Source organism: Letharia columbiana, assembly GCF_014066305.1.
Source record: "Letharia columbiana isolate WasteWater2 chromosome Unknown Sc0000061_s0, whole genome shotgun sequence".
NCBI lineage: Eukaryota > Fungi > Ascomycota > Lecanoromycetes > Lecanorales > Parmeliaceae > Letharia > Letharia columbiana.
The window spans coordinates 214,698-232,157 of record NW_023501105.1 but is presented as its reverse complement, the minus strand read 5'-3'; the positions used below and the strand labels follow the sequence as shown (position 1 = coordinate 232,157).

The 17,460-nt window shown below is 49.4% G+C and overlaps 4 protein-coding genes across 4 annotated transcripts; 2 read left to right on the top strand and 2 right to left on the bottom strand.

Moving 5' to 3' along the window:
- Window positions 1-3,347: 3,347 nt before the first annotated feature.
- HO173_011373 (uncharacterized protein) lies at window positions 3,348-5,657 on the top strand (the record flags this gene model as incomplete). The annotated part of the gene is made up of 1 exon (XM_037313253.1): window positions 3,348-5,657. The coding sequence occupies one exon, from the start codon at window positions 3,348-3,350 to the stop codon at window positions 5,655-5,657; it is 2,310 nt and encodes a 769-aa protein (XP_037159918.1).
- An 88-nt stretch (window positions 5,658-5,745) lies between these two features.
- Window positions 5,746-13,339, bottom strand: HO173_011372 (uncharacterized protein; the record flags this gene model as incomplete). The annotated part of the gene is made up of 4 exons (XM_037313252.1): window positions 5,746-6,223; window positions 6,312-7,641; window positions 11,442-13,205; window positions 13,267-13,339. 4 exons carry the CDS (start codon window positions 13,337-13,339, stop codon window positions 5,746-5,748), a joined length of 3,645 nt encoding a protein of 1,214 aa, XP_037159917.1.
- Window positions 13,340-14,073: 734 nt separating this feature from the next.
- On the bottom strand, window positions 14,074-15,039 carry HO173_011371 (uncharacterized protein; the record flags this gene model as incomplete). The annotated part of the gene is made up of 2 exons (XM_037313251.1): window positions 14,074-14,229; window positions 14,644-15,039. The coding sequence occupies 2 exons, from the start codon at window positions 15,037-15,039 to the stop codon at window positions 14,074-14,076; spliced, it is 552 nt and encodes a 183-aa protein (XP_037159916.1).
- A 1,136-nt stretch (window positions 15,040-16,175) lies between these two features.
- HO173_011370 (uncharacterized protein) lies at window positions 16,176-17,119 on the top strand (the record flags this gene model as incomplete). The annotated part of the gene is made up of 6 exons (XM_037313250.1): window positions 16,176-16,252; window positions 16,306-16,436; window positions 16,519-16,653; window positions 16,730-16,809; window positions 16,875-16,974; window positions 17,046-17,119. 6 exons carry the CDS (start codon window positions 16,176-16,178, stop codon window positions 17,117-17,119), a joined length of 597 nt encoding a protein of 198 aa, XP_037159915.1.
- Window positions 17,120-17,460: the final 341 nt, after the last annotated feature.

Genomic DNA, 17,460 nt, shown 5'->3' with positions numbered 1-17,460 from the left:
GTCTTGAGCCTTGTTCGGAACGTAGTGAGAGAGCGTAATATGTTCCGGGATGGTCTCCTCGAGTTCTACGCTTCCGTTGCTCATGTCCTTTGCTGACAGTACCACCGGATGGTGCACCTTGGGAGAATCTCTCATCCGCTATACGGATACCTCGACCTTATAAACACTTTCGTTGGAGAACAATAGGATCGCCGGTTCCTAGGTCATTTTCGCTTCCCTCCTGTGTGCCCCAGGGGGCGTTGCGTCATGGGTGACTTGGTAGATGTGGAGCATGAGGCTAGCGAAGACGAGTCGACAACGCGTGAAGAGCATGGTTCTACCCATGCGCAAACTCATCGAGTTGGCAGACGAGGTTGTTTGGAGGGAGAATAAAGGTTTATGCAGTCACCACAGTGGAAGCCATTATCGCCAGATGCTCAAAGATCTTTCTTTCAAGGTTCAGAGATTGGTATCAGAGCAAGGCGGCTATCGATGAGTGAAAGGTTGTCTGGAAGCGCTGTCGCGACATGCGACACTTCAACAGCGCGTTGCATTCTTGCTAATCATGGCTCCATGATATGCGGTATGCTGATTTCGGAAGCCCCCTCAGGAATGTGCCTCTCTTATGATACTCCATGTTTTCGCTACCATTTTTGAAGCAACCAGCCGTGACCGCCTGGTTGTTGGGGGTTTCTTAAGTATGTCCCGGGTGCGATTTGGGGCTTTGGCCTAGGTTGGAGGGCACTCTTGGATTTATTATTACTTAACATCTATGCTTGGTTATGAGCATGTTAGGCTCGAACGCTAGGCCTGATGCTCATATTAAAGTCCAGTCTTAGGACAGTGAGCCATGACTGCTGAGTACCCCTTTTCCTCTGATGGTATCTTGGGCTCGGAATTTGGGGCCTGTGACCCATGTCGGACTCCAGTCTTCGAAGAATGAGCCATAATTGCTTTGCACCTCTTCTCGTATTTGGGAGTGTTGAGCTCGAAATCTGACTCTGATGCCCCTGTTGGACTATACTCTGAGAGTGTCTGAACTAAGTAAACAACGAGAATGAACTCCCAGAGCATCCGGCTTGTCACCTTCCCGTGCGCACGAGGATAAGCTAGTCTTTGACTTGCTTCCGAATGATGGCAGTTGGCCCATTCGACAAGCATAAAGTCGGAGAGCTCTGATTTTACACATAGCCAAACACGTAGCCTCGCAGATATGCATAAATTGCGATTCCAGACAGGATGATGTGTGGACGTCAACCACTAACAAAGAACAGAGTACTGAGCACAGCTCAATCCAACTCATCCGACACACCCCGGTCCAGCTGCAGGCTCCGTCAACAATCATGAAGGGTATATGCGTTTTGGCAACAACACATTTGTATACTACACACCGGCAGCGTTAACTTTCTATGAGGGTTATACAAATACTCATTACTTCCAGACGAAAGGGTTCCTGAGTACCGAGCTCTTATGGTGTGCAAAGGGTAGAAATGGTCGCAATTCTCCTAGAGATAAGGGACGGGAAAGACGACCGAATGAGGGTTGAAGGTGTATATAATCTGGAGATCGCACATCTGTTCCTATACGGATGGAACAGACGACGGGAATACAGCCAGTCAAGTGCCGACTGCGGATCATATGAGACACGTCCACGGACTGTATCAGCAAGTAGTCACATGATGTCTCAGTCCCGCAGGTTTTTCACCGCTTCCCGGGCCCACTATCCTTTATCTTGCAGCGCCTGAATTGCAACTCCTTGGAGAGCAGGCCCTACTCTCTGACTGTTTGCAGCAGGTTATGCGTCTTTGAGTTTGACGCTACCTTGGTCAATCGGTAATCAGACTCGCTAACGTGTAGGGGCCGTTGTGAGCCGTTTCTTAAAGTGACAGAAGACGTTCTTCCCGAATGCGAATACTCGCTTATAGCCATCATCTTATATCTGTCAAGAGCAGTAGTGACACAAGCACTGCGGAAAAAGTGGACTGATATCCATCTCCAAAAAACAACGCCTGCAAGATTCTGCGAAGCAAGTAACATCATGGCCATATCACGCCTTATCGACATTCTCTTTTTTGTTCTCGGAGGATCACTTCGTTTCAGTATCTAGCTCTCCACGCGATGTGTGCCTTAGCATCCGACCTGATGTATGTGCAGTGTGCATAGCCTCAAATCAGTAAAACCTATACCTGGAAATGCCGCTCGCGCAGCTGAACAAAGCAATAAGCAGTGGGGCAGACATGGCAGTTGCCCAATGTCTTCAGATCCCAAAGTGTCTTTCCCCTGTGCTCCATGCTTGAGCGTAACGCAAAAGCTCAACAACTTATCATTTCATGCAAGGGATCGAGATTAGGCTTGGAGCTTTAGATTTATATATTCCAACGGTTTGCGACTCCAAAACGAAGTCGATCATCGGTATCGACCTTCAACAATAAAGGCACATCGCTTTCATTTTGTCCTCAGGGCATGTCTTCCGACTGAAAAGAGGATTGCAAGTTGCCCACGAGCATCAGCGTGTGTTCAATGAAATATTTCAGGATTCAAGACATGCGCGATATTTGGACAGCATGCAACGAGGGTGCTTCTTGTTCGAGACTCATGCTCCGTCATCGAGACGCTTGGAACAGTGAGTCATTGAAGGTGAGAGAAGACTCAGAGATACCAAAAACCACGCAGAAGGGCCCGATCTCGTATGTACGTGATTGGTTGAGTTTCGAGAAAATTCCCAAGCCTCCGATAAGCTTCAGCGGCAGCTACCATGTCCCTCGGTCTAAGGTATTGGTTTGAAGGTTGATTTGAGGGTTGTCCCTGTAAAGTAATGCTGTTAGAGGATATTTTCTTGACCTTGCAGTTTGATTTGTCTTCATCATTTGTATCAGCTAATACCTCACCAGATCAGACTGGGTCATCTTCTGTAAACGAAGATCTTAGTCTGGCAAGAATTGTTGCCCCGGAGGATGCGCTGAGGAGCGAGTGGCGATTACCCCCAAATTGTGGGGTAGCCAAGCGCCCCGCTGCGATGTACTCGTCCTACTTTCATCTGGGTGGGACAAGGCTAGCTTTGCTTCCGGGCATGTTTTTGGGCGCTCGCATGGTGACTTTCTAATTTATTGGTGAGTCTTCGCCTGTTCCTTTGGCTATGTACGTAACGTCCTCAATGTACCGGCAATGGGCAAAGAGTACTGGACAGTGAGCCCTTTGGAAGGCGACGAAGCTCACGAGCTGTATATACTACACAGTAGGTATTCTGCCCGACTTCTGGAATCTGGCTGACAGCACGCGAGCAGTATCTATACCTTTCTCCTGTTGGCGTACCTTTCTATATACAGTAATGATTCACCTCATTCGTCACCCGAAGTCACAACTATACCATGAATTGTGGGACGGGCCTGGACCAGGGTAAGGAGGAGGTTGACAATTGCAGCTCTTCGTCACCCGCCAAAGATATTTCCGTCATGCGCAAATTTCTTGAGTCTGGAATGGATTTTACGTGGCCAGGACACCTAGGAGAATGCTATGGGAACCACTGCGACCTTAGGCCGGATGAATGCATACCATTGAAATGGATAAGAAAAATATCTGACAAGAGTAAGGCCTCGATCGACAAGTACGAGGCGCCTCCGGGCTTTGCCTTCCGGGAGGCTTTCGTGGTAAAGACCATACGGGAAACCAATTCTCAAAAGGCCCGGAGTATGACAGCTAACGAGGTCAATAACATGCGAGACCTCCGCCATCCCCATATCAGTGCTCTGCTTGGCACATTTGAACATCAAGAAAGACTGAGCATCTTGATCTTTCCAGCTGCTCGTTGCGACCTGCATCAATACATGAAGCAACTGTCCAAAGACCTACAAGGAATTTGCGATCAGAGCCATCCATCCAATACCCTACATCGAGTTGTCAGCCAATCATCTGGCACTAGTACGCAAGACAGCACTACAAGTCATTCTCGAAATCCACACGGCCCAGAGATTCCTGCAAGCAAACAGAAGGCCATTGAAAACCGTGATAGCAAGACCGAGGCCTGGCCTCTGATGCTTTCCGTTGATAGGAGAATGGAAATTCTACGAGGCTTCTTCGTTTGTTTATCTCAAGCACTGAGCTATCTGCACGAATCAGGGGTTCGACATAAGGATATCAAACCCAAGAATATCCTCATTGATGAATCTGGGAGCGTAATATTGACCGATTTTGGAATATCCAGGCGCTTTCCGAAGGACAAACCCCATGTCACCAATGACAAGTGGAATTTTACTCGAAAATACGCTTCTCCTGAAATGATGAAGGGTAAAAGGATGCTCCGGGACGATCCCTCTGATGTCTTCTCTCTTGGATGCGTATTCCTCGAGATAGCCACATTGCTACTGGGCGAGAATCTGACCAGTCTTTCCAAACATTGCACTACCACAGTCAACGTCTCTGCGAAGGAAAAAGCTTATTACTGCAACCTTGACAAGGTCTACTTATGGATAGACCATCTGAGGGCATCAAATGGATTTAAGCTAGTGCAAGACAGTTGGCGGCCCAGCGCGATATCGAGAGCCAAAGATCTCATTTCGAGTCCTGAAAATCGTATGGTTGGAGCTCTAGTTGATGTTCGACGAATGCTGGATGAGGTTCCCTCGAACCGACCACTGTCTAAATATTTATGGCAGCAATTTCAAGAAATCGGCTCAGAGCGATGTAAAGATTGTGATCCAAGACGGCCTGAAGATATGTGGGAGCCATCAATCAGGCAGCAAAGTAACGCTAAGACTGGCCTCATCAATCGTCGCTCTATGCATGTGGAAAACGATCCGGACATTGATGCCAGAGAGCCCTTCAGATACGGAAGAATTGACAGTACCCTGCTCTCTGCTCATAATTTGCTGACTCGTTCTGACCAAAGACGACCGCGCGGATCCTCACCAAGCACAAGTCTACGGACTTTCACGAGGCGTGATCACCCCAAAGCAATGTCAAGGCCAAAGTCTCCGATCTCTCAACGACCGATTGAGAGGCCTGGAAGTGCGGGCCGAAATGAGAGATCCACATCCCCTAGACTGCACATTTCGGAAACAAGTGTAGAGATGATGAGTGGCGAAGAGGTCCCAATTCCATCACAAATCATACCTGCAAGCATTATCGAAACCGCAGCGTTGGATTACCCAGCCCAAAGTCTGAGCAATATCGAAGCCATACCCCTAGGTCCAAGATCCCAAAATTCAGGCCTGCGAGCTGCAAAGGGCGACCCCGGATTGCCTTCTGCCTCCTACCCAACTACCACTTCGCAAACCCTGCAACTCCGAGCAAATAGTCAAGAGAAAACCAGTTACCGAGAAAGCGTTGCGACGATAACTAAAGAAACCATTCCAACTCCACAGACACCGATCATAGTTTATGATGTATCCCAATCTATAGTTTTCGTGACAGTTTTCGCCTCTCTCAAAGGTGTGTTCAGTCCATTGCCCGAGTCGCCTTTGTCTCTCTCTGATGTCATATTAAATGTTTCAGATCTCGATTATATTTCGTGTCCATTGCCCAAGACCGGTCAACAGGTTGAAATTGGCGAGAGGCCAATACTCATCGCCAAAGTGAATCTTGGACCACTTGGCTGGGGAACTCGAATTCGCCGCTGGAAAGGAGATTTCCCCAGGATATATGTCCGCAATTATGCTGCGCATCCCCTGCAACCTGATTAGGCGAAAAACGTGATCGTGAAGACTACACGCGCTGGCAGCTTTACGCTAGGACAGTTTTGGGGTTCGAGAACACACTCGAATTCTACTCCTAAGCAGCTTGAGCATAATGGCCCAGAAGGGTGTTTGATACTCTTGATGGCAGGTCACGAGCATGCGCGAAATGGCTTAAAGACCATTGGCATTCTTGGAGTGCAATCGACCATATTGTACAATCTATGTGGACCTGTTCCTTTGGCTTGCACGCGTGTCTTACAAGCGACCAAGCCATCATGAAGGCACAGTGGCAAGCTGGCAGGATGATACCAGACCGTTGCAAGCACAAAGACAGCGCACGGCATTTCCACGGACCATGAGGTAACGGAGCACGTTCCCCATTATCATTGACAGGTATGGCACGGGCATTCCTTTCGTATTCGATCTGTCCCGAGCCTGTTTTTGCGAAGGGATAGCTGATCCTAAGGCGTTTGTAGTCTGCATTGTTCTCGTCAATCACTATTAGTTCTTCCTCGATCAAGCAAACTTTGTACAAGCCGGTAGTGATCTGCGTCTGGAGGAGCCTGGTCATGCTGCATTCGTAGATGGTCCATCAAGTCGTTACGTGTGTTGAAACGATGAGTCTTGGACATGGGACAGTAGTCCAGTGGGCACTTGTACCTTATACCTGTTGCAAAGCGCTCCCACCGCATTGTCTGTGCTCTTTGCGCCCGTTTCTCGACCAGTCTTTTCGCGCATTCTTGGATGCGATAGCTGACTTTCTTGTGTTCTAGGTATTTACTAGTCGCCTCTTGAATCCGCTTCAGCGTGATTGAGCCGCTCGGCTTGGGCTTCCACTCGTTCATGTGGACTTCCTGAAGGCCTTCCTTCACATCGAAACGATAATAATCAAACAGCTGTCGTTCTCTCTCGTACTCGACCTTTTTGTGCACGACATCAGAGATGTCGGTTAGGTCTTGCAGCAGGGTATCGTTGCCAAATTTGACTTTGGGATTGTTTGCTTTCGCGTTTCCGCCACCAATGCTCAACAGAAGATCAATGGGATCCTGAGACTTGTCCGCAAGCAGATTGACCTCGTTGAGTACTTCCCAGCTCGGATTGTTTAGATTTACTGCGGCATCATAGTATCGTGCCTGAAACAAGCGTACGGACTTGAAATAGGAAGGAGCGGCTGAAGTCGCTCGCGCGACTTCCCAGATGGCGAACGTATTTGGATCGCCCGGGTTTCTATCGAACGGTGTACTATATGACATTTTGCGGTCGTATGAACGGAATAGGAAGGGTGTCTGGAAATTGTTGTTTTCGCTGCTCTTGATGGAGCACACTATCGTTCTGCATCGGTCTCGGTCTGATTTGAACTGATTGCTTTCCTCTTGGGGGCTAGGTCTTGTGGACTTCAGGGCGTCGAATTGACCCTTGAGTTTCTCCTTCCTTACCGTGCTGTCATACTTCGTCAGAAACCTCTTCAGTCGAGAAGATGGCTTCTCGAAAACATTCGCAGAGAGCTCTTTATACTCCATTATCGCTTCGTCCACGCTCATTCGCAGTCTGCCCAGCATGATTGCAAGCAATCCACCAGTACTCGCCCCCCCAACATAATCGAAATAATGGCACGGGAGGTACTCCAGTGCAGGTCTTGTTCCATTGGGTGACGCTGCGAGAGGTACGTCTGGCAGACAATCCACCAAAGGAGAGTATGCGCTCGATATTGCTCCAGAATCACTTTCCATCTCAAGCTTTCCAATCTCTTTCATGAGCCTTTGCAGTATCAAAAGCGAACTGTATCCCCTTACCCCGCCCCCATCTAGGCTCAATAAGGTCTTTCTATCCCAGGGATCATCGTCATCGATGGTTGCTAGTGAGGGTTCCGCAGAGGGTTCGTCGCAGTCACTTGTCCCTTGTCCCGAGCCATTGGATGGGCCTTGAGTGAGCCCGTGGGAATTTGATATCCGAGCACTATGGATGACATACTCGTTTCCGAAATGCACACCTTTCTTGACATCAGTGGACCTCCCTGATGGTAACGTTGCGCTTACAGGGAACATTCCTTGAGGGAGGACGGCGACAGAGAGGGCACGGTGGCGACTAGCGGACACCGGCTCAATGCAGTTATGATAGACGGAGAGACTGCGGCCTATATCAAAGTAGGAAGACGTGGGTTTCCCACAATCGTTTGCTCTTAAGTTTGGGGTTGTAGGCACTATCGTCTCTCCTTATTCTTTGCAAGCTGGTTGGCTGAGGGATAATGATTGGTTTCTAGCCGTTGAGGATATGGTGCTTGCTAGATTGGTCGAACCGGAAGGTAAAATCCTGATACTGAGGCGTCCCGGCAGCAAGCAATATTAATTCTGACGACCAGCTGTTCAAACATTATGAAGTCCGGCTGATGGCATAGTCAGGCGCATGTAATGCGCATTGTCGTCAGGCTGAAATGAACCATCAGGGCTGAGGCGCCCCCATTTCTTTCCAAAAAAGCGATCCAACGCGCGCCGTTTCGATCTTAGAACGGCCCAGGCGATCCAAAAGGTTGTGAGAGTGGGAGGGATAACAACGCGCTTCCGTCATCTTGGTCTGTGGCTCCATGGAACTCGTCAGCAAGCAGGCCCGGACAATCATGGACATGCATATCTTGTAGATGCAGCTGTCGTGCATCCTCCCTGCAGCTGTCGTGCATCCTCCCAGCGTGACACCAATGAGCGATTAGTACGAGGTTCTCAGGCCTGAGTCACCAATCAGTGCCAACCATTGTGGAGGGCTGAATCCATCGTCCTCCGCCGTACGACGCCAAGGACCACCAATCGTATCAAGATCTCAAGCTGAGTCAGGGGCTCTGGGGTAACTGCGCTCCAATCAGTGACGCGCCCAAAATAAGAATTCGCCTAGTCGCCAGGACTGTGTGCTTGACCCTGCGGATCTGCGACGCAGCATTGACTAGCCCCGGCTTATTTTACACTGGAATCGCGCAGAAAATTCCACCATAGCTGGAAGATTTCTTACCGCCTCATGACTACCGTCTCACATGGCTTGGACAAGTGCAGCATCAATAGGAGAGCCTTCACAATTTCCAGCATGTTGACAGCTTCTAGAGCCAGAGGTAAGGGATTCATGAGGGACTTGCCAGGACGGCCACGCTGGCAGACGGTAGGCTGTTCAGGGATGCCGTCGCTTGCCGAAGCTAGGTACTGTACCAACCAATTGACAATTATCTGCAAGCAGACGTGAAATGCAGGATGCGGCTTGCATTCAAACAGGATGGTTGCAGATTCAAATGCAAGATTCGGATCCTTCGCTTCCGCTAGGATCAGAATCTTTGGGTGCAATAATGATGCCACCCATAAAACACAAGTGGACCACTGGACCAGGCGTCTACGGTAGGTATATCAGCTTTTGTCTGGCACACACTCAATGCAGCTGAGGTGAGTGATAGAGCAAGACAAGACTCTAAGCAGATGCGCAAGACCCACTGACTTTGTTTGACGTATCGCCATGAATCTCAATTCCACCGAACGTAGGCCACGTGTAGCATAGACCAGTGATGGAGGGTGGTACTGGACAGCAATTGGGCGCCCCTTTGCGCTCATGATGGAACCCGAAAAACCCGACATCCTTACCACCTTCCTATCGCAGAGGTCTCACTGAGTGGGGACCGGCGAAGTCGGCAATGGAACGGTGACTTCTTCATGACGAAAGAGTAGCAGGCTTAGGGATGCCAAATTTCATGAAAACATGTATCGGTATTGAAATTTCAGTAATTTATGGATTTAGCTCGATTTCATGAACTAGCCAAGACCCGCTTGCTGGGTAGATTCAAGATAGTACTAGTTGACCATGCAAAATAATCAAGTCTGGCCCAAAGACTCCTCCATAAAACCCTGCTTTAGAGCCAAAAATTACCACTTTTCTACCCTATCAGAACATTAGCGAGTTATCTAATCGGGTTAGTGTATTTAATCACTTCAATCGTTTCTGAAATTTCAGCAAAATTTCATGCCAAGACTTTCAAAAATTCAAGGGCTTGTCATCCCTAAGCAGGCTGCATCCTCGCGGGATTCCACAGAGAGTCCATGCGTCACGAGTTTCACCGCTCAACAGCAGCTTCGTCCCGCATCCTTTTCTCAGCACAGTCCTGTACTCCGTCCTTGGTACAGCCAATGGTAGTTCCGCGCTCGCAAGCTAGGCGGAGGATCCTTGCACTGCCATCTCTTGGCACTGGAGATTCCAAGTTGCATGTTGCCTTCTGATCTCGACGGATCAGCTAACTCAGCTCTGCTCAAAGTGACTGTCGAGCTTCTGTAGTAACAGAACTACAGCTAAGCCACTGGTATCAAGATGCAATGGTATGCGTACAGCCCACACTCATACTAGAGACTAAGCCTTACCCTCCGAAGCACCCGAGGCTGGTGACCCCGCGGTCTTTTATCGAGATCGGGCGGATATGACCGGAGCAGCTGGGGTGTGCCGCTAATGCACACTGGCTGAACCCCATTCCTCCTTACATGGTTATCACGCAGCAGATTGTCGTCCACTCGTTTCAGAGCGATAGGAATGAAGAAAGGCGATCCTACGAATCCAGGCGTATGATGCGGAATAGCGGCGCGGTATGTGACTTGAGGTCATGAAACAACATCGTCCATCGTCCCGATTCGCAGAAAATAATATTTGCGTCGGGCGATGCTTCGCTGTTGAAATTGGACGCCTTGGAAATGTACCTTGCCCTTCCGAGCGCGGAAGGTGACTGCGTATCCCACCGTTGGGATGGTCTGGCCGTCATGACCGTTGGATGGGTCTACCTACAGCAAACCAGGGCTCACATTGGGATAAGACACGACCCGGAACTTCCAAAAATGTTTAGCAAAGAGACTGTGACCGTAGAGTATGAGGAGCTGATTCCTCTCAGCCTGACGCCTCGATTAGGCAGCTCTGTTCTCATGAATCAAAAACGGTCAGGTCAGTCTCTACCAGCCTTGTGGAGAGGTCCGGAGCACCAGATCTGAGTCAGCTTGGAGTGAGCTACGACTGATGACTGAAGAAGCCTATGTCAACCTCTGTGTTCCATGAATCATACCACTCATGCTGACCAAATTTGTGAGGTACATTTCTCGGATGGTTCAATCAGCTTTCCCGTGCAGTCAGCCGATCCAATCTGGGCGGGGCTGACTCCTCGAAATGAAAAGCAAACTTTGAAACCACCATTCTGGAATTTGAAGTACCATTGATCTCTTTGTGCTATGTTCATTGTTCCTTCTTCCAGGATCTCTTCGTACACTTTGCCTCTTAGGAGTGTTCTTGATTACGCAAATAACCGTCTGCCTGGCGAGAGAACGAGAGGATGACGACACAGGACTTGGTGTATGGATGTAGAGGGTGCCTGCGCCCTGAAATTTCCGTGGACCACACAATGGCAGCACTAAGAATCGTGGAAGGTGATCATTACGTTCAGCATCGGGGACAAGGACTCTAAACACAGAGACATTCCGCACGTTACTCTGTGTAATCTCATAATACTAAGACAAGAAAATTGCGGTTGGTCGCTGAGAAGGTAGCATGTGGTTAACCCAGGTGATGCTCCCAGAGGATATAGGAATACCCTCTTTAATTTTCTCGCATTGAAGTGTGAAGAAATGTACGCAATTCAACGATATTCCATTCACGCATGGGTTGATACTGCAACAAAGAAAAATAGGGCTATTAGTGTGAACAGACCGATAACAGCGATACATTTAAAGCGATCCCCGAACATTCGGAGACCAATTGGCCCAGTGCTACTCATGCGGTTTCAGACGGCAATACTGTCCAAAGCATCAACGACGAGCGTAGTGAAGCTGTGCTGTAGCTTTGCTCCGGTCTGAACATCGACCTCACTTTCATCAACATCGACACCAAAAGTAGGACATCCGTCGATGCAGCTCTTGACGGCAGTGCAGTATCTATCACCAAGGTTGGCCTTCAGATGGGCCAGATAATCTGAGCCAGGTTGCAGCAATCGGCCCCGGATGCCCTTGAGTTGGGCAGGAGTAGCATTGTTCATGTCAATACCTAGGATGTTGTCGATGGGCTTCCAGTAAGCAATCTCCAGCAATATGATGCCAAGACTGTAGATGTCGAAGGTTTTCCGGTAGGTGCCTTTGGCGTCAGAGCCCTGGTAATCTGGATGCACATAGAGCATCACGTAGTCATTGACTTCCATTCCACTGGTGGTAGTTTCGCCATCTCTATCGGGTCTAGCGTATTCAAAGCCCGTCACATGTGGCTGATCAATTGCTGATGCATCACCGCTGAGGTCTCCTGGTAAGAACATGACGCTGTCGCTTCTTAGCCCTTTGTGCAGCCAGTTGACCGCATGAAGGTATAGAACGCAGGTGCTGATTCCGTGGGCTAATGAGACTCGGTCTGTCAATGATGCTTTGGGTTCTTTGGAGATCATTTGACGCAGTGACACTGGCAAGCTGCTCTTGTCCGGCTTTTTGAACACGAGGCCAAACCGGGCGTCATGTTGACTGTCTTTGATATCGTCACGATCGTCAAAGAAGCCGAGGCACTGGGGCGCACAGAACTGTTTTGGTTTGTCAGACTGCAGAAGAGAAACGAGCTCCTTGACGCGTTTGAGGTTCTCTGGTAGAGGCACATGCTTCTCGAGACGTCGACTATACTTGGTCTTGTACCTCTTCCATTCGATCCAGACATAGTGTTCCGTACCGTCGCCAAGAAACAGCTTCCCCTCGGCATGGATTCTGCCGTCCACTGAGAGAGTGGGGGCGGTGTCTCCGTCATAAAAGACTTGTGAATAAGTCAATTGAGAAGACCTCGTGACTTGCTCGCGAGACTTGGAGTGTTGGCGAGGAAGCTCGTCGAAGGTGGCATTGAGACGTTTGAAATCAGCAAGAGATGCTAACGCTTTCTCGTTGCGGCGTCTGGTAGGGGCACTCGAGAACTCGGCTGAATCGTGCTCTTGCAGCAACATTGCTGCTGTTACGAGGTGCTTGAGCTCTTCGACTGAAGCGCGCATTTGTACCATCTCAAGGTAGCTTTTTTGCGTCGCAAGTTCAAGTGCTCTCGCTTGGTGTCCATGCATCAGCTCATACAGGTGATCGTTAAACTCGGTCAATCTCCCCAGCAGCTTCAAGAACGCATCTTTGTCAAAGGCGATCCATTGCAGCCTCTTTGGGTTCCTCGCGATGTTACTGGCCATGCTGGTTCCGCGTGCGATGCTATTCAAGCCGCGAGTGTACTTGCGGTGGCCACCCTTCTTGTCATAAGAAAGTGTTATGTGGGAAAATTCTTCGAGCAAATCAAGCTCTATGGCTGACTTCTCGGTCGCAGCATGCTTTTCAGGTTTCAGCTCGATATATTTGCCGCTGAGTTTTGCCAATTCTTCCATCGATTCGCGGATTTCTTTGAGGACAGCAAGCAAGACAGCCGTGTCTACTTTCAAGCTCTCAGGCAGGCCTGCAACCTCACACCAATCCAACAGCCGGGCGTACTCGATTTGGAGTCGGATCCGCATGTACCGGCAATCTTCAGGCATGCCAGCGGCCGCAATGAAGTATCGGTAGCCTGGTTCCTGATTAGCTCAGGGCTTGAAGGAGCTTTAGGGTCTGATAACCGCCCTACGGACCTTTGACACAGCCATCAAGCAATTGCAGCGCCAGCGAGGCAGCTCCAAGTGTCGTTCCTACCGGATCAACCATTTCCAATTTATTGAAACGGGCGTAATGCGGTCAGACGGCTCATTTGCGTTGCGCAAATGTGGCGAATATTTATTTAAAAAAGGCTAAGTCTGATCCAAGATCCAAGAAAGACAACAATTGCAGGCGTAATATATAACAGCGACTACATCGAAAGTCGAGGTATCAAGTCGACCTTACCAAAAGGACACAGCCAGAATATAGAAAGGAGCGGAGCCTTCGCAACATTTTGACGGTTGAGCAAAGCACTGCCCCCTAAGGTGCGCTACACACACGACGTCAGGTCAGGCTCTGACAGGAGGACCGAGGAGGCTTTGCAAAACCGCTTGATACCGCATCCAGAGTGGTTCGCGTTGCAGCCTTCGAAAACCCGACGCCTGATTTTGCCTACCACGGGGGTTTCAAAAAAGCCTGCACACGCCAAGAAATCCCCAATGATACTCTTTGAAATAACTCCATCAATATTATCTTTACAAAATATGTTTTGCGGTGAGTTTATTGTTTCTGATGTAATCTTTGACATATATAGCGAAAGCCTTTTGTTATGACCACTCGTTGACAAGTTGTGGTAGATTTGTAGATTTTGGGGTGTGCAGGCTTTTTTGAAACCCGCGTGCCTACTCTCTGCAGATGGCTTAGCGCTAGCTAGCCTCGCTATGTGCCAACCCAAACGATGCCGCTGGTTTACTTCACTTCGTTGGCAACAAAGTAGTTGGCGGCGAGGGACACATGATCCCTCAATTCCCCTTGAACGACTCGCAGTCACACTCTGAAATGCAAGAGACTCCAATTGAATTGCGATTCACATGAAGGAGTACACCCTTCAGAAATTGATCATTTGCGACAATCCCGAAGCCCGGGCGCTCAAGATGCTTGAGGTAGCGTTCAAGGCACTGGTACCATGAGATTGTATCAGTCACGACTAATGATAGTGATGCTGTGTTATTGCCTCTATTACTGCTTCTTGTGACGAATGTATCACGGGATGAATGTTTTGTTCACCACCCAACCACCGGTAAAAAGGCTCTTCTTTCAGTCTTAGATAACGTCCCGATGTTTTGCAAAAGCTACTCGGCTCGAGCAAGCCAATACTCATGATAGAGCATTGTTGCAGGGGGCGAAGGTCCTGCGGAACCTCCTAACCGAGATACTCCTTGGTACGAAAGGAGGCCCATTCTGGATCGCCGGCACCGGCAGCAATGTCAAATGCAGCTCCGTCGTATGAACAGCAGTTCATGCCCTCGAAAACAGCAACATCTAAAAGACCCGTCCTGCTCCCAATAACATATTTGAGAGTTCGGGCTCACCGTTCCCATCCTGTTGGTCGTTGGGGCAATTGGCCAGAGAGCTTGAAATGATTGACTTCCACGCTGCTGTTGGGCCTCCCACAAGAGACGATATGGATTCGCATCAACGTCAAGCATCGCATCAAAAAGCTGCTCTTCCGTGTCGCGGCCAACATCAAACTTGACCAGCAGACACGGGAGACCGAGCGACGTCAGATAACTGAACAGCTCCGGAATGCGCTGCACGCTCTCTCCTTCTTCTTTCATTCTGGCAACGATCCCACGGATCGAGACGTGTGCCATTCGGATTCCTCGTCCGTCAAGCTTGGACAGGATTTGAGCCGCAGCATTATGCCAAAGGTCGCCAGTGCATGTTTCGGGAAGGCCGAGAAAGCCCACTTTGCCCGCGGAGACCATGACTACCGATCACCTATTGCTGGGAGACTATCTTCGGAATTTAGGAGGTTGTTCAGATATCACCCGAAGAAGCGGGGAAAGTGATCTAACTTTCAGGCAGCCAGAGTGGACCGGCTACCTGTGCTGGTATTCTTTCAAAAAGAATAGAAATCATACGCGGTCTTAATACAGTCACGATAGTCGAGATGAGCGAAACGAATAATGAATAACATGACAGCAAATGAGTGCGATTCCACCCACACCCACAGGAATCCAACAGCCAACGTTTTCAGAATCCCGTCCCGCCCTACGAAGCTCGCTCTACGAGATCAGCCCGCTGATCGGTGTCGAAGAAGGCAACGATGCACGCTGTGCTGAGGTAGCAAGTGGGGGCCTAGCAGGGGAATTCTTGCTGTCTTGTCCAAGGAGCCCATAGCGATCAAAAGGAGGAGGCGAGTAAGCGCTGGACATCTTCTGTCCGTAGTTGATGCTGCTCTTTATCAGCATGATTTGAGGTCAACCTGGAACGAGACCAAATCTCATAATAGGAGGTCCATTTTATGATAGCGGACGCAATCCCCCCGGATACTATTGTCGTCTGAGCAAAAACTAGAGGTCCAATCTCTGCCTACGCTGCCCATGATGGCCGAGTCCAAATGAGTGTCAACCACAGTCCTTGTGACGGGCGGGAGTGGTCTTGTAGGTCACGGCATTCAGTGGCTCACAGGAACTCAGAGCGGCGGTCCAACTGCGAGGAGAGACGGCGAGAATTGGGTTTTTTTATCCAGTGCGGATGGAGACTTGAGGCAAGGAAATCCTTCCATTCTACCTTTGCACCCCGATTCAAGCGACCGACCTGACTCAGCTGTAGAAATTTCGGTGCCGCCGAAGCGCTTTTCCGTAAATACCGTCCAGATATGGTGATTCATCTCGCTGCAAAGGTTGGCGGTGTGTACCAAAACAGTCGACTTTCTACAAGCAACCTCTCAATTGGCCAAAACGTGTTACGGCTGTCACACCAATATAGTGTAGGGCGTCGGCATCCTCGCCCACGGTCGAACAATGAAAGACTCACGCACCTCCAGGTTGCAAAAGTGGTGTCATGTTTGTCCACATGCATTTTCCCGGACAAAACCTCTTATTCCATCGAGGAGACTATGCTCCACTCTGGGCCTCCTCATGACTCAAATTTTGGCTACGCACATGCGAAACGCATGATCGATGTATCGAACCGGTATTGCTGGTCCCTCAAGCGCGTGCTGTGTTGATATTGATGATCTATAACAGAGCGTACAAAGCCCAGTACGGTTGCAACTTTACCGCCGTTATCCCGACCAACGTCTACGGGCTTCATGATAATTTCCGGGAGGGCTGCCATTTCATACCTGGTATCATAAAGAGAGTCCATGACGCGAAAGGTGTGTAGAGCCTCAATTATTCATTTGGCCGGGAAGATTAGGTCTTCCCGGGTGGCCATTCCAGACTGAAAGGATCTTTCAGTGAGGGGCGAATCAACCATTCATGTTCCTGGCACTGGCGCAGCTTTAAGGCAGTTCATCTACTCTCGTGATCTCGCCGCACTCATCGTCCGGACCCTTCGAGAATACAACTCCTGCGAGCCACTCATCCTTTCAGGTACGAGAAGCGGTACCACCCTTGTGCTTCTAAGCAATGATGTAAATTGACCCCATGTCCTATGCTGCTATGACAGTGGGCGAAGAGCACGAGACCTCCATTTCGGACACTGTCAAGCTTGTCTGCGCTCTGAGTGGCTTCAAGGGAGAGATCATGGTCAGTATCTTCGATCGGCCCCGTCCATACTTTTCGGATACCGCATCATCGCTGATTCTCAACAGTGGGACGACTCGAAGGCCGACGGACAGCTGAAGAAGACCGCAGACAATTCTAAGATGCGGAGTCTGATGGGCGATTTCGAGTTCACCCCTTTAGAACAAGGTTGGTCAGATACCTCGGTGTTTGCTCATGCGTCCAGCGTGGGCTGTGCTATTACTGAGATACATCCTCAGGCCTCCGTGAGACCATCCAGTGGTATGATGCAAATGCCGACAATGCTCAAGCCAAGGAGCAAATCATTCTGTAAACCAGACACGCGTAAGCTAGCACGGATGAGCCAAGCAGAGGTCAGTACTTCTGGACCGCGGATACAGATTTCTTGCTTAGTCCATAATTCATAGGGGATCAGTGCACATACACAAATGGAATTTTCGACGCAAGTGCTTAGAACAAAAAAGCGCCGTGGTGTTCGCTCAAATTTGGCCGCTCATTTCTGCGCTACACTTGGCTAATAAGGCTTTTTGTTTTGGTATTTTGAAGGTTGAGGCAACAAAAAGCGTAGCATGCTTGAGTAGGGTGGTGTGTAGGCTACCAGATAGCCAGACATTGAGCACAGCTGTAGTTGAGACATCTTCGAAAAAATCAAGC